General features: G+C 55.6%; 1 protein-coding gene across 1 annotated transcript; it reads right to left on the bottom strand.

Moving 5' to 3' along the window:
• Window positions 1-1824: 1824 nt before the first annotated feature.
• TCN2 (transcobalamin 2) lies at window positions 1825-17144 on the bottom strand. The gene is made up of 9 exons (XM_070475575.1): window positions 16598-17144; window positions 12869-13061; window positions 11964-12133; window positions 9667-9828; window positions 8260-8432; window positions 7949-8135; window positions 6837-7008; window positions 4478-4593; window positions 1825-2375 (listed from the first exon to the last, which is right to left on the bottom strand). Exons 1-9 carry the CDS (start codon window positions 16659-16661, stop codon window positions 2314-2316), a joined length of 1299 nt encoding a protein of 432 aa, XP_070331676.1. The 5' UTR covers window positions 16662-17144; the 3' UTR covers window positions 1825-2313.
• Window positions 17145-17591: the final 447 nt, after the last annotated feature.

Here is a 17591-nt window from a genome sequence, read left to right as displayed (position 1 = left end):
TCTGAGGCCCTCCCTTGGTGGGCTGAGCAGGATTCAGTAGCTTCCTGCTTCTTAGAGCCAAACACAGCCCACCAAGACAGTCCCTCGGGAGGGAGGACCACACCCAGACTATGGACCACCGAGGGTCCTTTACATCAACCCCCCAGCCCATAGCCTGGCCTGGGGCCCGCCCCAGCCGGCACCCCCCATGGGAGGGGCCTGGCTTCCTGGGGTTGGGGGGGCGGCAAGGCGGTGCAGGGGCAAGGGCTGGGGTCGGTGGGTGAGGGTCTTGGCACTGACACCCCTGTGTGACCTGAAGCCAGCCGCAGACGTCTCTGAGCTTTCACCTTTCTGTGAAGGGGTCACAGGGCTGGTCCTGAATCCGACTCTGGAGCACCCTTGGCCTAGATCAAGGCGGGACAGGGGAGCCAGCACTCTGCAGGGCTGGGCGTGGACATTTCACCTTAAACACAGAGGTCCTGTTTTCATTTGGCTTTCAGATCCTTTGATGTTCGCTTTTTTCTGATATGGACTACTTTAAAGTCTTTACTGCATCTGTTAAAATGTTGCTTCTGTTTTATGATTTGGTTTTTTGACTACAAGGCACGTGGGATCAAACCTGCACCCCCTGCATTGGAAGGCGAAGTCCTAACCGTTGGCCCACTAAGGAAGTCCCTTCAAAGCATTTCTTAAACTGCCTGCTTCCCTAGCCTGCCCAGACCCTAAACACTGGAGGAAGAAGCACGTGTTTCATCTATGGTGCTGCCGACTCCATGAGTCACAGTAAAACCTGATGTGCTGTCAGAGGGCCCTCCCAGGGCAGCCCTCTTCCTAACCTCGGTGAGAGGGCGCTGACGGGGTGCCTCCCTGGCCTGAAGCCCGCTTTCCAGAGGGGAACCTAGAACCCAGCCCTTCCCGCTGACAGGCGGGGTCACCACCCCACTGGCAGCTGAGGCCCTGACAGTCCTCTGAGGAAGAGCTCGGGGGTCCCCGGCCTCCGGTTGAATTTGGACTCTGCCATGTAATCCCTGCCACTGCCAACTAAAAAGCGCCACTTGCCTTCTGCCTCTTCAGGGATTAAGTCACTAGCCACTGCAGGCGCTGACCTTCAACACACCATGGAAGGACTTCAAGGTGGAGATCGAGAATGCGGTTCTCTGTGCTCTGGGAAAAACTGGAAGAACAGGCCACCAGGTAGATATTTTCAGGAGATTTTACGAGCCTCATTCTCGCATCTTCTCGTATCTAGAAAAGCACTAAGATCATTAATGGAGCCATCTGCTCCTCGTGGCTAGCAGTGACCTTCACGAGATGAGCAGGAAGCTTCTCCCAAAGTGTGTTCTTAACTGCGCATACCTCCTTCACTAAAATCTCATATATATAGGGGCGGTTTTTCAGAGCTATCTAAAATTCTGCCTCCCAGGCCATAGTCTTCATTTTGCCCCAAATAAAATTTAACTCCCTACTCTCATGTTACACTTTTTTTTTTAAGTCAACACAATCTTTGAGGACCCTGGTTTTGGTGTTTGTGTGGAAGAGCCTGGAGGCCTCCCCAGGTCTGTCTGTCTCCTAAATGGACACCCCACACCCCAGCCCCGGGCCACTTTGGGCAAGTCACTCTCCCTCTCTGAGCACCAATTTCCTCATCTGAAAGCAGAGAGGAAAAGAGAAACATCCAACCTCAGAGTTGTGCAAGAAAGCATCTAGCAAGTACACACCCCTAAACAGTCATTGACGTCACCACCGCCAGCCTCGGTCCCCCAGGACCCAGAAGGACGCTCACTCACCCTCCTCGGCTCCTGGCACCGGCACTGATTCTGAGCTCAAGGCATCCGGACGCTGGGCCACGTGCACAATCAGCTCTTTAATCATTTTGGAGGTGGGCTGAGAGCTCTGCAGAGACCCTCACCAGCCACTACAAGGCAGCCGGCTCTGGGGCGCAGCCTCAGTGATAGAGTGAAGAGCTGGGGTCAGGGCTGCAAGGCTGTCCTCAAGGCACCCCCAGTTCCAGAGCGAGCGGTACTCACCAGGCCAATGGCCAGGGAGGAGTCCAAGACGTTTACGCCCTCCAGCCTGTGAGTAACCTTCACGGGACCCCCGCGGGGCCAGGTGGGACCAGACCCAGGCAGACAGACCTCCTGGGGGAGGTGCCGAGCTCCCTGTTCCAGGTGGGCAGTGGTTTAGGACCCCCGCGGGGCTGGTGGCTGTGGGATCCAGGGACAAGTGTGCAAGAGAAGGCAGCAGGAGCAGGCGTGTGCCCATTACCACGGTGTCTGGAGGGAGGGGCGGAAGACCAGGAAGGGTGGGAGGCAGTGGGGTGGGTGAGCTGGGGGGCTACCAGCCAACCAGCCTTAGCTCGATGGTCTCTCCATCCTTGGGTCTATAGTCAGCAATACCTGCAGAAATAGGTTGGGGGAGGTGGGGTTAACAGGGCAGAATGTACCCTGTCCCAACCTCACCTTCTAGACCCCTGCCCTGTAAAATGGGCTCAGGGCTCAGTGGTGGGAAACCCAGGTTCTGAGCAGAGCCAGTCCGGAGACTCCAAACTCAGTGTGACCTCAGGGTTGCTGAGACCCACAGGCTCACTTTGCAATGGGGAGCCCTCCAGGGGGGGTGAGGGCATGGGATGGCACCCTAATAACCACCATGGGCCCAAAGGAACCAGAGACCCTGACAGTGATGGGCAGGGTCAGTGTCTTCACGGTCCCCGCGAGGGGCCATCTTGGAGAGAAGAGGCACCTGCTTGGGGAGGTCTGGGGAGAAGCAGGACCACGAGTGAAGTCAGCCTTCACTCACGAGGCACATCCAGGCTCCAGCACGACTCCCGGATTCAAGCCCCAGCTCTGCACTCACAGTGTTGTGATTCTGGGCAGGTTATGTAACCTCTCAGAGCACTGGTGCTCCCATTTCTAAAACGAGGGTAGTAATGATATCAACAACCCAGCCCTCCTTTTTTCCCCAGGGGAGTGGGCTTCTTGCTGGACTGGGGACACCACCACCCACGTCTGCCTCGTGGCTGAGTCCATCAGGCTCTCCCCCTCGACTACCTCTTCCGTCCAGCCTTTATCAGTAATAGAGGCCAGATCTGGTCTCTCCATCTGTAGCCTCTTGGTTTTATTTCTCAATTTGTCCAGAAGCCAGGCAGGGAGAAAGATGGTTTTTTACTGGGCTCCCTCAGGAAGTCCCACCTTCTGTAAAGCACTTGGTCCAATCCCCTGGCACATGGCAAGTGCCCACTAGAAGTCCCAGATAGCAGGAGCGGGGACAGATGATCCTTAACAGTTTTTCCAATGACGGGGCTGATGCTCAGGGATACTATGACAGCGTGGGGCATAAGAGTTAAAACTGGAGACCTGCTAAAGGCCCAGTGGGAGTTGATAAGCTGCGGTCCGCCCATCCCACTCCAAACTGGGGCTGGGCCCTGACTGGCCGAAGCCAGGCTTGCGATGGCCCCTTCTCTCTAGCCAGTGATGGGCACAGAGGGGCATCTCCTAGCCACAGGGACGGGTCCAGGAACGCGCCTGTATCCCAAGTTCACCTTCAAGATGCCAGGAGACGTGTGCTGGGCAATTCACAGACCAGTTTCCTGACTCATTAAAGGGAGCAGCCCCGGAAGACACAGAGCAGCTTCTCTGGAGGAGGAAGCCAGCAGAGAGGAGGAGGGTCATGGGGAGGTGGGGCTGGGGCTGAAATCCTTCCTCCCACTGCAATCTGGTCACAGGAGCCAAGGGGTGAGCCAGTGAAAGTTGCATCGTGGAAGCTAGTTTGTGTTACATTACTGTTACTTACAGCCCAAACCACCCTGCTGGATGATATATTCTATGTGGCTATTACAAAGAAAGGCGAAGATCTACATATACCCACATAGAAAGATGGCTACCATATGTTAAGGATGAAAAAGATAAACTTCAGAACCGTATACAGAGTTGTGCCATCCAATATGCCAGCCATTAGCCACATGTGTCTGTTGAACACTTGAAAAGTACCAAAAAAAGATGCAAAATATGTCATCAATAATTTTGCATTGATTACATCTTGGAATGATATTTTGGATGTACTAGATTAAACGTTAGTTTCATCAACTGCAGAATTTAGGATTACACGTGATGAGGCTCACATTTTATTTCTATGGGACAGCACTGCTATAGAGTATGGCTTCATTTTTACGAAAAAACAAATGTACATATTTTTTAAATCACCTGAAAGAAAATACACCAGAAGTTGAAAAAAAAAGTTAATCTCTGGGTAGTGGATTGTGGGCAATTTTAAGTTTCTTCTTTTTTCCCTGTCTGCTTTCCCAGAATTGCCACAGTGACATACACAAAAATTCTTAAGAATATAGTTAAATGTATTATATGCAAACTTGAGCGACAGCAGTGACCTGAGGCTGAGCCCCAGGAAGGTTCTGGGGGAAAGCTGGGGTGAGCTGACGAAGTCTGGGTTCGGGACAGGGCTGGGCTGGGGGACACGTCTGTAGGGGGCTGGCCACCAGACTCACCTTGCTGCAAGGGGGTGTCAGGAGCTTGCAGAACCTGCCAGAACTCACGTTCCCCAGCCTTTTTCCCCAACACGGAGGTCAGGAAGGGGCCTGACAGGGAGGCCTGTGTTCTATACCTACCAAAGGGACAGAGGAAGAGGAAGAAAAGGTGACTTTTGCTCCCGTCGACCAAAGGGCAGAAGTAGAACCACTCACACAAAGCAGACCCTGCCCTCACTTTCGGGGCATTGCTAGCCAAGCCCTTCCCGGGCAGCCTCACCAGGGGTCCTTCCTCCACGCCGCCTCTCCAGCCCCCCAGACGCCTCCCACTCTGGGGGCTGACCTTGCAGCGGGGTGGGAATCAGAAGCTGCCAAGGCCCAGAGTAAGGCCGGCGGGAGGAAGAAGGAGAACAGGTGAGACAGGCAGGGGCACCTGGTGGCGTTTTCTGTGGCTCAGTTGTTAGGTCGCTAAGTCGTGTCTGGCTCTTTTGGGATTCCACGGACTGTAACTCAAAAGGCTCCTCTGTCCATGGCATTTCCCAGGCAAGAATACCAGAATGGGTTGCCATTTCCTCCTCCAGGGGATCTTCCCCGACCCAGAGATCAAACCCGAGTCTCCTGCACTGGCAGGCGGGTTCTTTACCACTGAGCCACCAGCGAAGCCCCTCTGCGGCTCAGGGCACCCCCACTCTCTCGGCTGGGCTGCTCAGTCTTTGCTCCGAGTCTACACATCCCACGCTGCCTGCTACCAGAGAGGCTTGGATTAGATTCCTGGCCTTTGCAACTAAGACTCTCCACACCACCCGTCTCTGAGCACTGGACACGGCTGCCGAAATGACTCTTAAAATGCCGTGGCCGTCCTCTCTCCTTATCAGTGGCACTGGTCTTGGAGAGGGAGGGTTTTCATAGTTTTAAGAAACAGAGATGCCCTCAGGGCAACCTGGTCATAGGGAAGGTTTGAGGGAGCAGCCCGTCCCCAGTTCTCGGGGGCCACGTGGCTGCCCCGAGCATTGTGGGCCTGTCTCTCTCCATTGCTCTCTCCCCTCTTTCTGTCTCTTTTTCGCCCTCTGTCTCTCTTCCTCTCTCCCCTTCCAGAGTCCAGCTTTCTCCACCGTGCACTCACGTGCCTCAAACATGCCTCCCTTCTGGCCCCTGACCCCAGCTCAGGCAACTTGTCCGCCACCAAGAGAATCATTTCTCAGATTGGTATCCCTGACATTTTCTCAGAGGTCCTGGAGTTCTGAATAAAACTGACCAAGTTGGGATTTCCCTGGTGGTCTGTGGTTGAGACTCTGCGCTTACACTGCAAGGGAGTGTGGGTTCAACTCTGCTACAGAAACTAAGATCCCACATGCCGTGGTGTGGCCAAAAAAAAAGTTCAAATTTTTTTTCCATTTTGATGACAATGTCCAAACACAACCTTGGTAATCCCAAGTGGCTCAGTGATAAGGAATCTGCCTGCCAATTGCAGGAGATGTAAGAGATGCAGGTTTGATCTCTGCATTAGGAAGATCCCCTGGAGAAGGAAATGGCAACCCACTCCAGTATCCTTGCCTGAGAAATCCCACGGACAGGGGAGCCTGGCGGACTACCGTCCATGGGGTTGCAGAAGAGTCGGACACAGCTGAGCAACTGAGTATGCACGTCTGCTAGGTGATTCCAGTGCCTGCCAAGGGCACCCCTTGTGTGGGGGCCCAGCGGTGCTGCCATCAGCACACTGCAGGCCGTGGGGTCCGCTGAGAGGCACCCGTCCTCTGGGCCGGATCCCCGCCGGGGACCCCTCCCAGCTTATTCAGGTGCGGACATGGCGGGGCCCAGAGCAGTGCTCTGGAAATGCCCATCCTCAGATCCGTCCCATCTCAGGGTGAGAAGAAAGCGGAAGGCCATTGTCCCACCGCGCTCTGCAGAAGGCTTGGCCAGGGGACTCCTTCATCAAAGGGATCGGGCCAGGATCGTTAGAGACTAGAAATTCTCATCCTTCTGAAAGCTAACCTGTATTGAGCGCTTACTAAGTGCGTGACCCTGTGCACAAAACGCACGTATTAATACCACGTCCTGTCTGTGCCCTCACGCCCTAGCTCCTGAAGGGGCCCTGGAGGGTGGGGGTGGTGAGAGGCACAATGCCATCCTCATGAGCTGCAGGGAAGGCATCTGGCCTGGTCCCCAGCTGGGGAGCGTGGAGCTGGGATTCCAGGGTCTGCCTTGGGAGCCTGCTCTCCCAAACCTGATGCCTGTTTCCATCACACCATGGGGGAGTCGGGAGCGGAGCAGGTGGAAGAAAGCCTGGGCCTCTCCTGAGGGAGCCCTCTCTCCATCCCCTGCCTGTTTTGGGGGATGCCGGCTTGGGTCAGGTGAGGGCTGGGAGGTGGGGAGGTCTCACCTGAATCTTCCATGCTCCTGGGCGTTCTTCAGGACGTCCTCCAGGGAGGAGCCGGCAGGGACAGAGACAGAGTGTCTGTATGAAGGGGAGATGCCGGAGACCTTCAGCATGACGTCAATGAACTCCGGGACTTGGGTCTGTGGCAGGATCTCTGTAGCTGGTTCCAACAGGGCTATACCAGGGAGAGAGGAAGGGGCAGCCGCTCTGAGGATACAGGGCCAGGCCCTAGTCCTCCTTTCTTTCCAGGAAGACACTGCGGCCCATTGGGACCTCCTCCTTCCGCTGGGTCCCCTTCCGGTCAATACCACCACCACCACCACCCAGCTGCTTTCCCGGACCCCCCAGCCCCTCAGCTCCCACATCCCCCACCACCCAAGCGCAGGCCCCTCACTGGTTTCTCTGCTCCAGTGTCCCCCTCCCACCTACCTGCCCCCCCAGCAGCCCAGGGGCTTCTTAACTAGAACATACATCTGTTCACGTCGTCCTCTGTTACCTCTGAGGGATCCCCTCCTTTTAATCCTCCTGCCTTCCTGCCACTCCAGCTCATCCTACAGACCCCACGCTGCAGTGAGACCCTCCCCCCAGCTCCAGACTGTACGCCTCTGAGCCTTTGCCCTTGACTCCCCCTCCCCACTCTGCCTTGCCCTTCTCGTCTCCACTGGCAAAACCCACCTACTGACCCCAGTCCCACCCCCAGATGAAGCCCTGATTCAGGCAGCTAACTTCCTAATTCAGGGAGTCATTATGAGGTATGGGAGCTAACCAAAAAGTGTCTCTCCCCATTCATCTATCTATCCATCCATTCATCCATCCATCCATCCATCTATTCATCCATCCATTCATTCATTCATTCAAACATTTCTGTACTGGGCATCTCACAAGGGGCTGGAGAGTCACAGCAGGCCCAAAGCTCACCATTTGGGGTCTTCCACCCCATACTGAGCTTCTAGAATCTGTGACTACATCTTAGCTGCCGGTGTGTCCCACGCACGCCTGCAAACCCTCACTGACTCAGCAAATCACGATGAAGCAAGTCCCTCCAACCACCACTGGGACAGGGCAACTTCATTGCAGATTGAAAAGAGCAGGGCTTCTGTGAAAAGCCTGGCTACCTCTTGGAGCCTGGCAGTCTGGGGAGATGAGATCCACATAGCTCTTCTGGTTCAGGACGGGCAGCAGCTGAGAGATCATGAGAGGGTTCTGGAAGGTCTTATGCTGTAGGCTGGCCTGCAGAGCAGCCTTGGCCTTGAGGCAGGCCGTGCCCAGCTCCACCGTGGGCCTGAGGGAGCCCGTCAGCAACTGGGGACGGAATGGGGAAGAGAAGGAGGAGGCGGGTCAGCCAGCAGGGAGGGGCCGGGTCTTCCAGGCCCTGGCTGGTCCACTTCCCTCCGGGTAGAGCATGGCCCGGGAGGCTCTTCCCCACCTGCAGGGCCAGAGGGGTGCTGTAGACATTCCCGAAGTAGCCCTCTGGGGTCTGGGCCTTCAGAATCTTCTCTTGCACTCTCCTGAGGGCCAGGTTGATCCGGTTTCTCTGATTGGGGTTGAGGTTAGACAGTTCCAGACAGGAGAAGGCCATGCCTGCCATGGCCATGGTGTCTGCAGGGGACAAAGTGATGTCTTTGCTTTTTCATACACTGCCTAGTTTTGTCATAGTTTTTCTTCCAAGGAGCAAGCATCTTTTAATATTGTGGTCGGGGAAACTAAGATTCCAAAAGCTTTGTGGTATGGCCCCCCTACCCCCAAAAAACAAAAAACCAAAATGAACAAATAAAAAACTCCCCTGGTGATTCTAAAGTGCAGGCAGGTTTGCAAACGAGTGGTGTACAATAAAGTCCTCTTGACCCTCCCTCCTCCAATCTCTCTCATTAACCTCTGTCCGGTGACTGACCGTGCCAGTTTGCCATCCTGCAGACGGGGCAGACTGGGCTGAGCTGTTCCCCCTAGCTGGCGGAAGCTTTCTAAGATGCTGCTGGGACCCGATAGCTCCCCTTCCCCCAGCCCTCCAGCCGCCCCGAGGTCCTTCCCTGAGTTGACCCCGCTTAGCTCTGTCGCCTGTTAGAGGGAGATGCACCTGGACAAGAGAGGGCCCTGGAGACCCAGGTCACACAGGAAGGAAGCAGATCCAGAATCCAGGTCTCAGGCCTCCTGGTTCATTTTTGGGTTTGTTTGTTGTTTTTTTTTTTTTGGACCCAGCCTCAGGGCATGTGGGAGCTTACTTGCCTGGCCAGGGATCAAAGCTCTGCATTAGAAGCACAGAGTCTTAACCACTGGACGGCCAGGGAAGTCCCCACCCAGCTTATCCGATGAGAACATCGCAGCTGTGTATCCAGCACTTGCTCCAAGCTGGGCGCCATGCTGTGTCCTTTACTTATAAGACATCTCTTTGCATGAGACGGGGTGCTCAGGGCCGAGCACTGGGATGACCCGGAGGGATGGGGTGGGGGGGAGGTGGGAGGGGGCTTCAGGATGGGGGACACATGAACACCCATGGCTGATTCACGTCAGTGTGTGGCAAAACCCACTACAATATTGTAAAGGAATTAGCCTCCAATTAAAATAAGTAAATTAATTTTTAAAAAACAGACATCTCTTACTGAGAAGTTGCTGGGGGCTGTTATTTCAGCAGAGACGCTGAGCTAGAAAGGCCAGCGGGCCTGTCCCGGGTGACCTACGGTCAGAGTGTGGAGGAGGACGGGGGGAGGAGCTCTGACTCGCAGCCGCTGCACCACGATGGGCCCTCACCGTTCTGCCTCCTAGTGGACCCGAGAGGAGGGGTCCCAAGGAGAGGCGAGCCTTGGGCTGGGGGCTGCTCAGGGTGCGGCCCACTCACCCACAGAGACGTGGTCCTGCCGGAGATGCCGCACGTGTTCCACGGCGTGCAGGAGCTTGCCCACCACGCTGTCATGGACTCGCTTCTGGTGGACACACAGGGCCAGGATGCCCAGGCCGTACTGGTAGTAGCTGGTGCGGGGGTGGCCCTGGTGGTTGCTCCCTGGGAGGGAGAAAACCACGGGGTGGGAGCGTCAAGCTTGCCCCCTCCCAGCAACCAAACCCCCGCCAGCACCAGACCCATTGCCTCCCCTTCCCGACACCCTTCTTGGGTGGTGAAAGTGAAAGTCACTCAGTCGTGTCTGACTCTTTGTGACCCCATAGACTATACCATCCATGGAATTCTCCAGGCCAGAATACTAGAGTGGGTAGCCTTTCCCTCCTCCAACGGATCTTCCCAACCCAGGAATCAAACCGGGGTCTCCTGCATTGCAAGCGGATTCTTTATCAACTGAGCTATCAGGGACCCTTCTTTTCTTCACCCCCTTGACTCACTTGCTGAGACCTCACCGAGTGTCAGGCGCTGTGCCCGGAGGTATGAACAGCAATGACAGGCCAGGCACAGCGCAGCCAGAGATAGATGAGGACTCGCTCAAACCCAGCCCGGGCAGCGACATGTTGGTATGCGGCTGGCTGTTCTCAGTTTCTGAACAAAAGTTTGCCTTCTCCCTGGGCCCCCAGAGGCAGGGGAATAAGTCTGGGTGAGATAGACTGCTGCTTCTTTAGGGAGGAAATCAGCCTGTGTTGTTTATCAAGCCACTTTAACCTTTTTGGGTGTCCAAGTAGAAATCTGGCGTGGCAGTTTTTCTTAGAAGCCACAGGAAAGCAGATTTCCCTGGGGGTTGTGATGGTTTCTGTTAAGAAAGCTGAGCGCTGAAGAATTAATGCTTTTGAACTATGGTGTTGGAGAAGACCCTTGGACTGCCAGGAGATCCAACCAGTCCATCCTAAAGGAAATCAGTCCTGAATATTCATTGGAAGGACTGATGCTGAAGCTGAAACTCCAATACTTTGGCCACCCGACGTGAAGAACTGACTCATTTGAAAAGACCCTGATGCTGGGAAAGACTGAAGGCAGGAGGAGAAGGGGGTGACAGAGGATGAGATGGTTGGATGGCATCATCGACTCAAAGGATATGGGTTTGGGTAAACTCCGGGAGTTGGCGATGGCCAGGGAGGCCTGGAGTGCTGCAGTCCATGGGGTCACAGAGAGTCGGACAGGACTGAGTAACTGGACTGGACTGAACTGAACTGAACTGCGGTGGGCTGCGGTCTGCGGCGGAGCGGGGGAAATGCTGAGTGCTGCCCTCTGCTGGTGGTGTGTGGGCACAACCTCGCCTCTGCCTCAGGGCCGGGTAGTTGCTCTCCCACCTGAATTCTCTCTGTGAATTCTGAGCTGCTGAGAGGGCTGGCTGCCACGCTCACGAGACCACGATTATAGCTGAATTGTGGACCGAGGTCCAAGGGGCCAAATAACGGAGGTCTCTGAATAGCTGGGGAGTTGGGGCAGGATTCTCTGAGGCAGTGACCCAGGGGAGGGAGGGAGGGAGGTGGAGACATAGGAATGAGCTAGAAGCGGAAGGAAATCTTCCAGATAGGGGGTTCTCTGGATCTGTCAAGACCCTGGTTTGTGAGGTGAGCTGAGAGATATGCCCGGGGTGACCGGAGCCCACGGAGGAGCGGACGAGTGGGTGGGCAGGGTCTGCAGAGAAGAAATGGGCAGACAGATTGGGCCTGAGGGCTGTGAGCACAGCAGCGAGCAGCTCCTGCAGGGTTTACGCAGCGCTAACAGGATCAAATGTATATTTATTTTATTTAAAAAAATTTTTTTTTTTTGGCTGCACCTCATGGTATGTGAGACCTTAGTTCCTCATCCAGGGATCAAATCCGCGCCTCCTCTATTGGAAAGTGGAGTTTTAACCGTTGGGCTGCTGGGGCAGTCCCTAGGTTTATACTTTAAATGCTCACTCTGTGTGGGCCAGGTTGAGTCAGGAGGCAGGAGAGGAAGCAGAGGGAGGCTAAGGAGTAAGGAGGCTGGGCAGTTGTCCAGAGGAGGATAGTCAGACCAAACTTGGTGGCTGAGCAGCAGGACTTGCCAACAGAATGCATGTGGGATGCAAGAAAGGCTTGATTCAGGATGCCTCCCAGAGCAGTCCCAAGCCTTCTTGATGAATATCAAGACAGGCAGAGTGGAGGGCAGGAAAGAGCCCTGAGGAGAAAACCCAAAGCTCTGATGTGGACGTTCCAGGATGCTGCCCGATGTGCCCTCCCCGCCCCGGGCAGCCCGCGCCTCCTCACCGATGGCCCCCTTCTCGTCCTCCAGGAACCGCTTCAGCTGGGAGACCAGCCTGTCCCCCTTGCGGCCTCCGACGAACTCGCAGTTGGCCCGGAGAGCCAGCAGGTAGAGGGCCAGCTGGCCCATGGAGGGCTTGGCCTCAGAGTCACTGGCGTCCTTGCTGGAGGCGGGCCTAGGACAAAGCCAGGGAGCAACACTTTCGTGAGAAAGGGCCTTCCTGGTAAGCCTGCCTTGGGGTGCTCTCCCTGCCGATGTGACAAACTGGAAAAAATATCCTAGCGGTTGGGAAGTTCCTGAGACCTGCCAGAAGCCGATGTAGTCAGCGATGTAAGTTGTGAGGGGTACGTCACACATGTTTCATAAAGATGACAAGTTGAACTCAAGGACAAACTCGGAGAGTTCTTGAGCACAAGTGACCTGTTTGCCCCAGCCTTGTGGTCACGCTTCACCCCTACACCCTCCCCCTTTCCTTCCTCTCCCCGCCCTGCATCCACTTCCCAAGAGGGAGTCCACGCAGGAGATGGTCTCTGACGGTCCTGACCCTTCGCCCCTCATTCAAACCCCCATGCTGGACCTAGGACAAGCCCCTCACTCAGTAACCCCTGGAAAGGGAGCGCAGATAGTCCGATGCTGCCGCAGGGCACGGTGTGGGTGTGGCCATGGATTAGGATGTCTGCCTTAGGCAGGCAGAGGGCGGTACAGCGGCTGCACAAGGGCCCTGGATTAGCATCTCCAGTCTGGTCAGACCAACCCCACTCCACAGATGGAGACAGGCCCGGAGGAGGAGGTGAAACTGGCCCTAAGGTCTACCCAACAAAGCAGCGACAGGCCCAAACCGGAGCACGGATCTGCTGCCTCCTAGGATGAGGGGCAGCCCCAGAGAAAGGAGGAGAGAGCATGCCCGGACCTCAGGAGGCTCTGCTGGTAGCTAAGCTTGAGGCTGTGCAGGTAGTGGGCCTCCTTGGCCCCAGCCTGCAGGCTCGAGAGGCGCAGGCCCACGTAGATACTGGGGTTCAGCTGCTCCGGGGAGAGCCGGTCCATCCAGGGCAAGAGGCGCTGGCCCAGCCTCTCCACCAGCATGCTGTCCACCTCGGTTATCTCTTAGGGAAGAGAAGAGGCCAAGTGAGGGGCAGGGACAAGCCACAAGCGGCATCTTATCAAGGTCTTTTTCCAGGGAATAAACATCCCCACCCTTAAGGCCACCAGCCACACACCCGACTCGTATGGGGGAGTCTGGCTGTAATGAGAGGCAGCCGGTATCCCGACAGAGTGGCTGGAATGGGCCAGGGAAGAGGTGGTGGGCCCAGGGCAGACGCAGCGGGTACCAGGCAGCCACTAGGCCCATCAGAGACTGGCCAAGCAACGGGTGGTTCCCCAGGCACTGCGCCCCACCCAGCTTGGTCCTCGCGCCAGCCCTGCCTGCGATGTAGGTGCTGGGAGCATGGCTTTGCACAAAAGAGGAAACAGAAGTTCAAAGCTGTGGGCATGTTCCACCCATTTACAAAAACTTCAGCCCACATGGGAACAGGTTACAGATCCAGTTTTAAAACATAAATAGACTCACAGATGTAGAAAACAAAACTACGGCTACCGTGGGGAAAGGGGGAGAGAGGGACAAACTGGAAGATCGGGACTGACATGTACACACTGAAAAAGTGAAAACGTCAGTCGCTCAGCCGAGTCCGACTCTCTGCGACCCCACGGACTGTCGCCCGCCAGGCTCCTCTGTCCCTGGGGGTCTCCAGGCAAGAGGACTGCAGTGCGTCGCCATTCCCTTCTCCAGGGGATCTTCCCGATCCAGGGATCTCACCCAGGTCTTGTGCCTTGCAGGCAGATTCTTTACCATCTAAGACACCAGGGAAGTCCATGTACATACTACTCTCTCTCCATATATAAAGTGAAAAGAAAGTGAAGTCGCTCAGTTGTGTCCTACTCTTTGCAACCCCACGGGCTGTAGCCTACCACCCTCCTCCGTCCATGGGATTTTCCAGGCAAAAGTACTGGAGTGGGTTGCCATTTCCTTCTCCAGAGCGTCTTTCTGACCCAAGGATCAAACCTGGGTCTCCTGCCTTGTAGGAAGACGCTTTTCCGTCTGAGCCACCAGGGAAATTATAAAACAGATAACTAAATGAGGACTTATGGTATAGCACAGGGAACTTTACTCAACACTCTGTAATAAGAAAAAAAAAAATACTCTGTAATGATCTATATGGGGAAAAAATCTTTTAAAAAAGTGGACATAGGTATACATATAACTGATTAACTTTTTTGTGCAGCAGAAATTAACACAACATTGCACATCAACTATATTCCAATTACAAAAATTAAAAAAAAAAAAAACAACACTGCAGGCTGCCCACTGGCTAGCTAGGGCTGTCTGGTGAACTTCCTTGGGGGCAGATCTCAGAATAACGCTTTTCCTGCCACCTGAGTTTTGGTGAGAAGGACCTGAGATTGCTAAACTGCTGAAAAGCCATTGTCATTGTCTGCGGCCATTTATCTGTGTGTTTCGGAATTCACTGGGGCAAGCAGAAGCCTCATGGTATTTCCCAGCTCCAGCAGACAGGGGCCAGCCTCCCTCAAGGAGGGGACCTGGGCTGAGCAGGTGGCCTTGGACTTTTCCCGGCTACTTCCTCCTAATTGGTTCATGGTGGCTCAGACGGTGAAGCGTCTGCCTGCAACGTGGGAGACCCAGGTTCCATCCCTGGGTCACGAAGATCCCCCTGGAGAAGGACATGGCAACCCACTCCAGTATTCTTGCCTGGAGAATCCCAGGGACAGAGGAGCCAGGCGGGCTACAGTCTGTGGGGTTGCAAAGAGTCGGAGTCAACTGAGCGACTTCACTTTCACTTTCTTTCCTCCTAATTGCAGTGGGGATTCCAGCTGCTGGGCAGCTGCCCCGCCACCCACCCCAACCCCCGGGGAACGGGGCAAAGGAACTTGAGGGGAGGCTGCGTCTCTTTTCCTTTCTCTTTCTCTGTGGCTTTCTGTGTCCACCTCCATTTCTATTGGAATTTCTCTCTCTCTCTCTCTCTCTGGATCTATCTCACTCTTTACATTTCTCAGCCAGTCTCTCTGCTTATCCGCCCTTCCACAGTTTTCTCTTCCTTTCCCTCTTCTTCAGACCGGAGAGGGAGCCCCTGCTCCCACCCAGGGCTCCGACCTCCATAGAGTGAGTCAGCTCGGGGATTAGAGAGACAGGAAGAGGAGCTGGTGCTCTAAAGAGCGGCAGGTCAACCGGATTCAGTTTCAGCAGGAAGGAGCCAGGCAGATTCCCCCAGGGTAATAAAAGTGAGCCTGGGTGAGCACACTGCCCTCTGGGCCGGGGGTTCACAGGGCTGCCCAGCTTTGCCAGCCAAGGACTGGCTCTGACAATGGGAGTTCCATGCAGGAGCTGTTGCGGGCTTCCTTGTCATATTCACAACCACACGGGGCTTGAAGCTGGCAGAGCAGAAATGCTTGCCTCACGCCAGGGGGAAAGCGGGGGAGCATTCTCAACCCCTTTCACAAGTAAGGGAATAAGACTGGGGGTGACTAAATGGCCTGGCAGCAGCGGGCTGTACCCCCAAACCCGGCTCAGCACTCTTAAGGGGTCAAGCCTATGGATGAATTTTTGAAAGGCTAACACTCAACGGAGGGTCCTGGGTCGCCCCTGGAGACTGTCTGGACAGGACCAAGAGCCAAGAGCGTGAGGGGTCAGAGACTTCTGGTGCCCAGGGAAGACCCTGACCTGGACTTCTGAGAACAGAGTTCCAGCCAAGTCCTGGAAAGCCGTGGTGCCTTGGGCAGGCAGGTCACCTGGTCCCTTTGAGCCTTGACCGCTTCATCTGTCACCTGGACACGATTGCGCCTGCCTCTCGGTTTCTCCAAGGGTCCCCAGAGATCCTGCTGGCGGGCGCCTCCCTTCCTGCCTCTGTTTCCTGCGGGGCTCCAGGGCGTCAGCAGCCCTGAGCCTGTGTGCTCAGGCAGGCCCCTGGTGTGGAGTGCAAAGCTAATGCCTCGCCGTACTCACACCTCGGGTCTCCACCTGCTCACTTTCCCTCTGTCTGGGGTGCCCACCGCGCCCCCCCGCCCCCCACACTCCTCTCCTCACCGCCACCGGTGCCTTTTCCTCCTCTGGGTCTCAGTTCCTGCATCGCCTCCTGGTCCTCGGAAATCCCACCCTTTCTCCCTGAACTGGCGGCCTCCAGCTCTCTCCCTCCAGGCTGGGGGGCTTCCTTTGGCCACAGCCCCCAAGCCCAGCACTGACTCGACTCTTGACCACTGTCCTTTTCACGAGAATGGAAGCTCTATCTAGCTGGGGCAGGGCTGGGACCCGTTTCTTGCTCCCTGTTTTTTTCCCAAAGCCTAGTCCCACACCTGGCATAGCGAAGGCTTGGTCAACATGTACTGAATGAATAAATCAACAAATGACTGATGTCATGGGAGCAGTCTTGTCTGGTAGCAAGTTAGACACGGTTCATCTCAACACAGCGTGCTAAATGTGTTGAGGTTCAGGCAAGTCCAAACCACCGCGGGAGCCCCAAGGGGCGGCTAAGTCACCCCCCGACACACATCTGAGCCTCGGTTTCCCCCACTGTATAATGAGGGGCTGGGACAAGATGGTCCTCTCTCCAGGTTAGATCCAGTTACTCACCGCAGATGTGGGCGAGCGCTCCCAGGCCCCCCAGCAGGAAGAGGAGGGCCCCGAGGTGCCCCATGGTAGGAGCAGGGGGGTGGACAGCAGGCAGGGAGTGGGACAGGCTCCTAGGGCTGGCCGGGTAGAGGCTCTCCTGACCACAGCGGTCGCTGCTCCAAAAGAGGCAGCTTCCTGTCACTGATTAATCCCTCCACGCCCGGCGGCACACTGCTAAGTCAGCGGAGGGAAAAGGGAAAAGGTCTGTAGCTGAGGGGAAAGGGAGGCCAAAGAACAGGGGAAGGAAGGGCAGAGCGGCGCAGGCCTTCCCGGAGGCGGGGGCAGGGGAGAGTGCGGCTAGCCACACTTTCCCCACTGCCCCGGGACGTGGGTGCAGGACGTCTGACTGCTGATCTGCTCTAGTCTGTCCAGCCACGCCTGTCTGTACGCCCTCGGCCGTTCCCGAGGTAGACAGGCATGACTGGGAAGCCCACCTGGTACCCCTCCCAGCAGGAGCCCCTGAAACTGCCCACCCCGGCCTGGGACAGGGGAACGGGAGTCGGAGCTGGGATAGTCACGTGAGCAGTCAGCTGTTCTCTGCCGCCTGCTCAGAGGGGGCGCGGCTGCTGGAGCCAGACCAGACCGCCCAGTTTTCTCAACCAACCGAAAAGATGGGAGCCTCCTGGGAGACAAAACAAAGCAATTTAAGGAGCCAGATTTAATCAGTAGACACACGAAGCCATGGTTAGCAGGGCCAATTGCAAGGACTAGGAAAGTCACCTGGAAACAGTCTCTGCAAGGAGAAGAGAGAAGAAAGGCTTTTTCCCCATCCACCAAGCCCCACAGAAGAATCCGTGTCCAAGAGTTAGCTCTGGAGGTGCTGTGTTACCTTGGCCTCTCGAGTCTGAAATAGTTTCTCTTGTGTGAACCAAAAGGGTTGGAGAAGATCATTCTAATTAAGCTCCCTTCCAGCTCAACTTGTGAAGATGTTCAGACCTTAAAATATCTTTAGTCA

Source organism: Odocoileus virginianus, chromosome 12 (assembly GCF_023699985.2).
Source record: "Odocoileus virginianus isolate 20LAN1187 ecotype Illinois chromosome 12, Ovbor_1.2, whole genome shotgun sequence".
Taxonomy (NCBI): domain Eukaryota; kingdom Metazoa; phylum Chordata; class Mammalia; order Artiodactyla; family Cervidae; genus Odocoileus; species Odocoileus virginianus.
The sequence above is the reverse complement of the archived record's forward strand: the minus strand, read 5'-3'. Positions and strand labels throughout refer to the sequence as shown.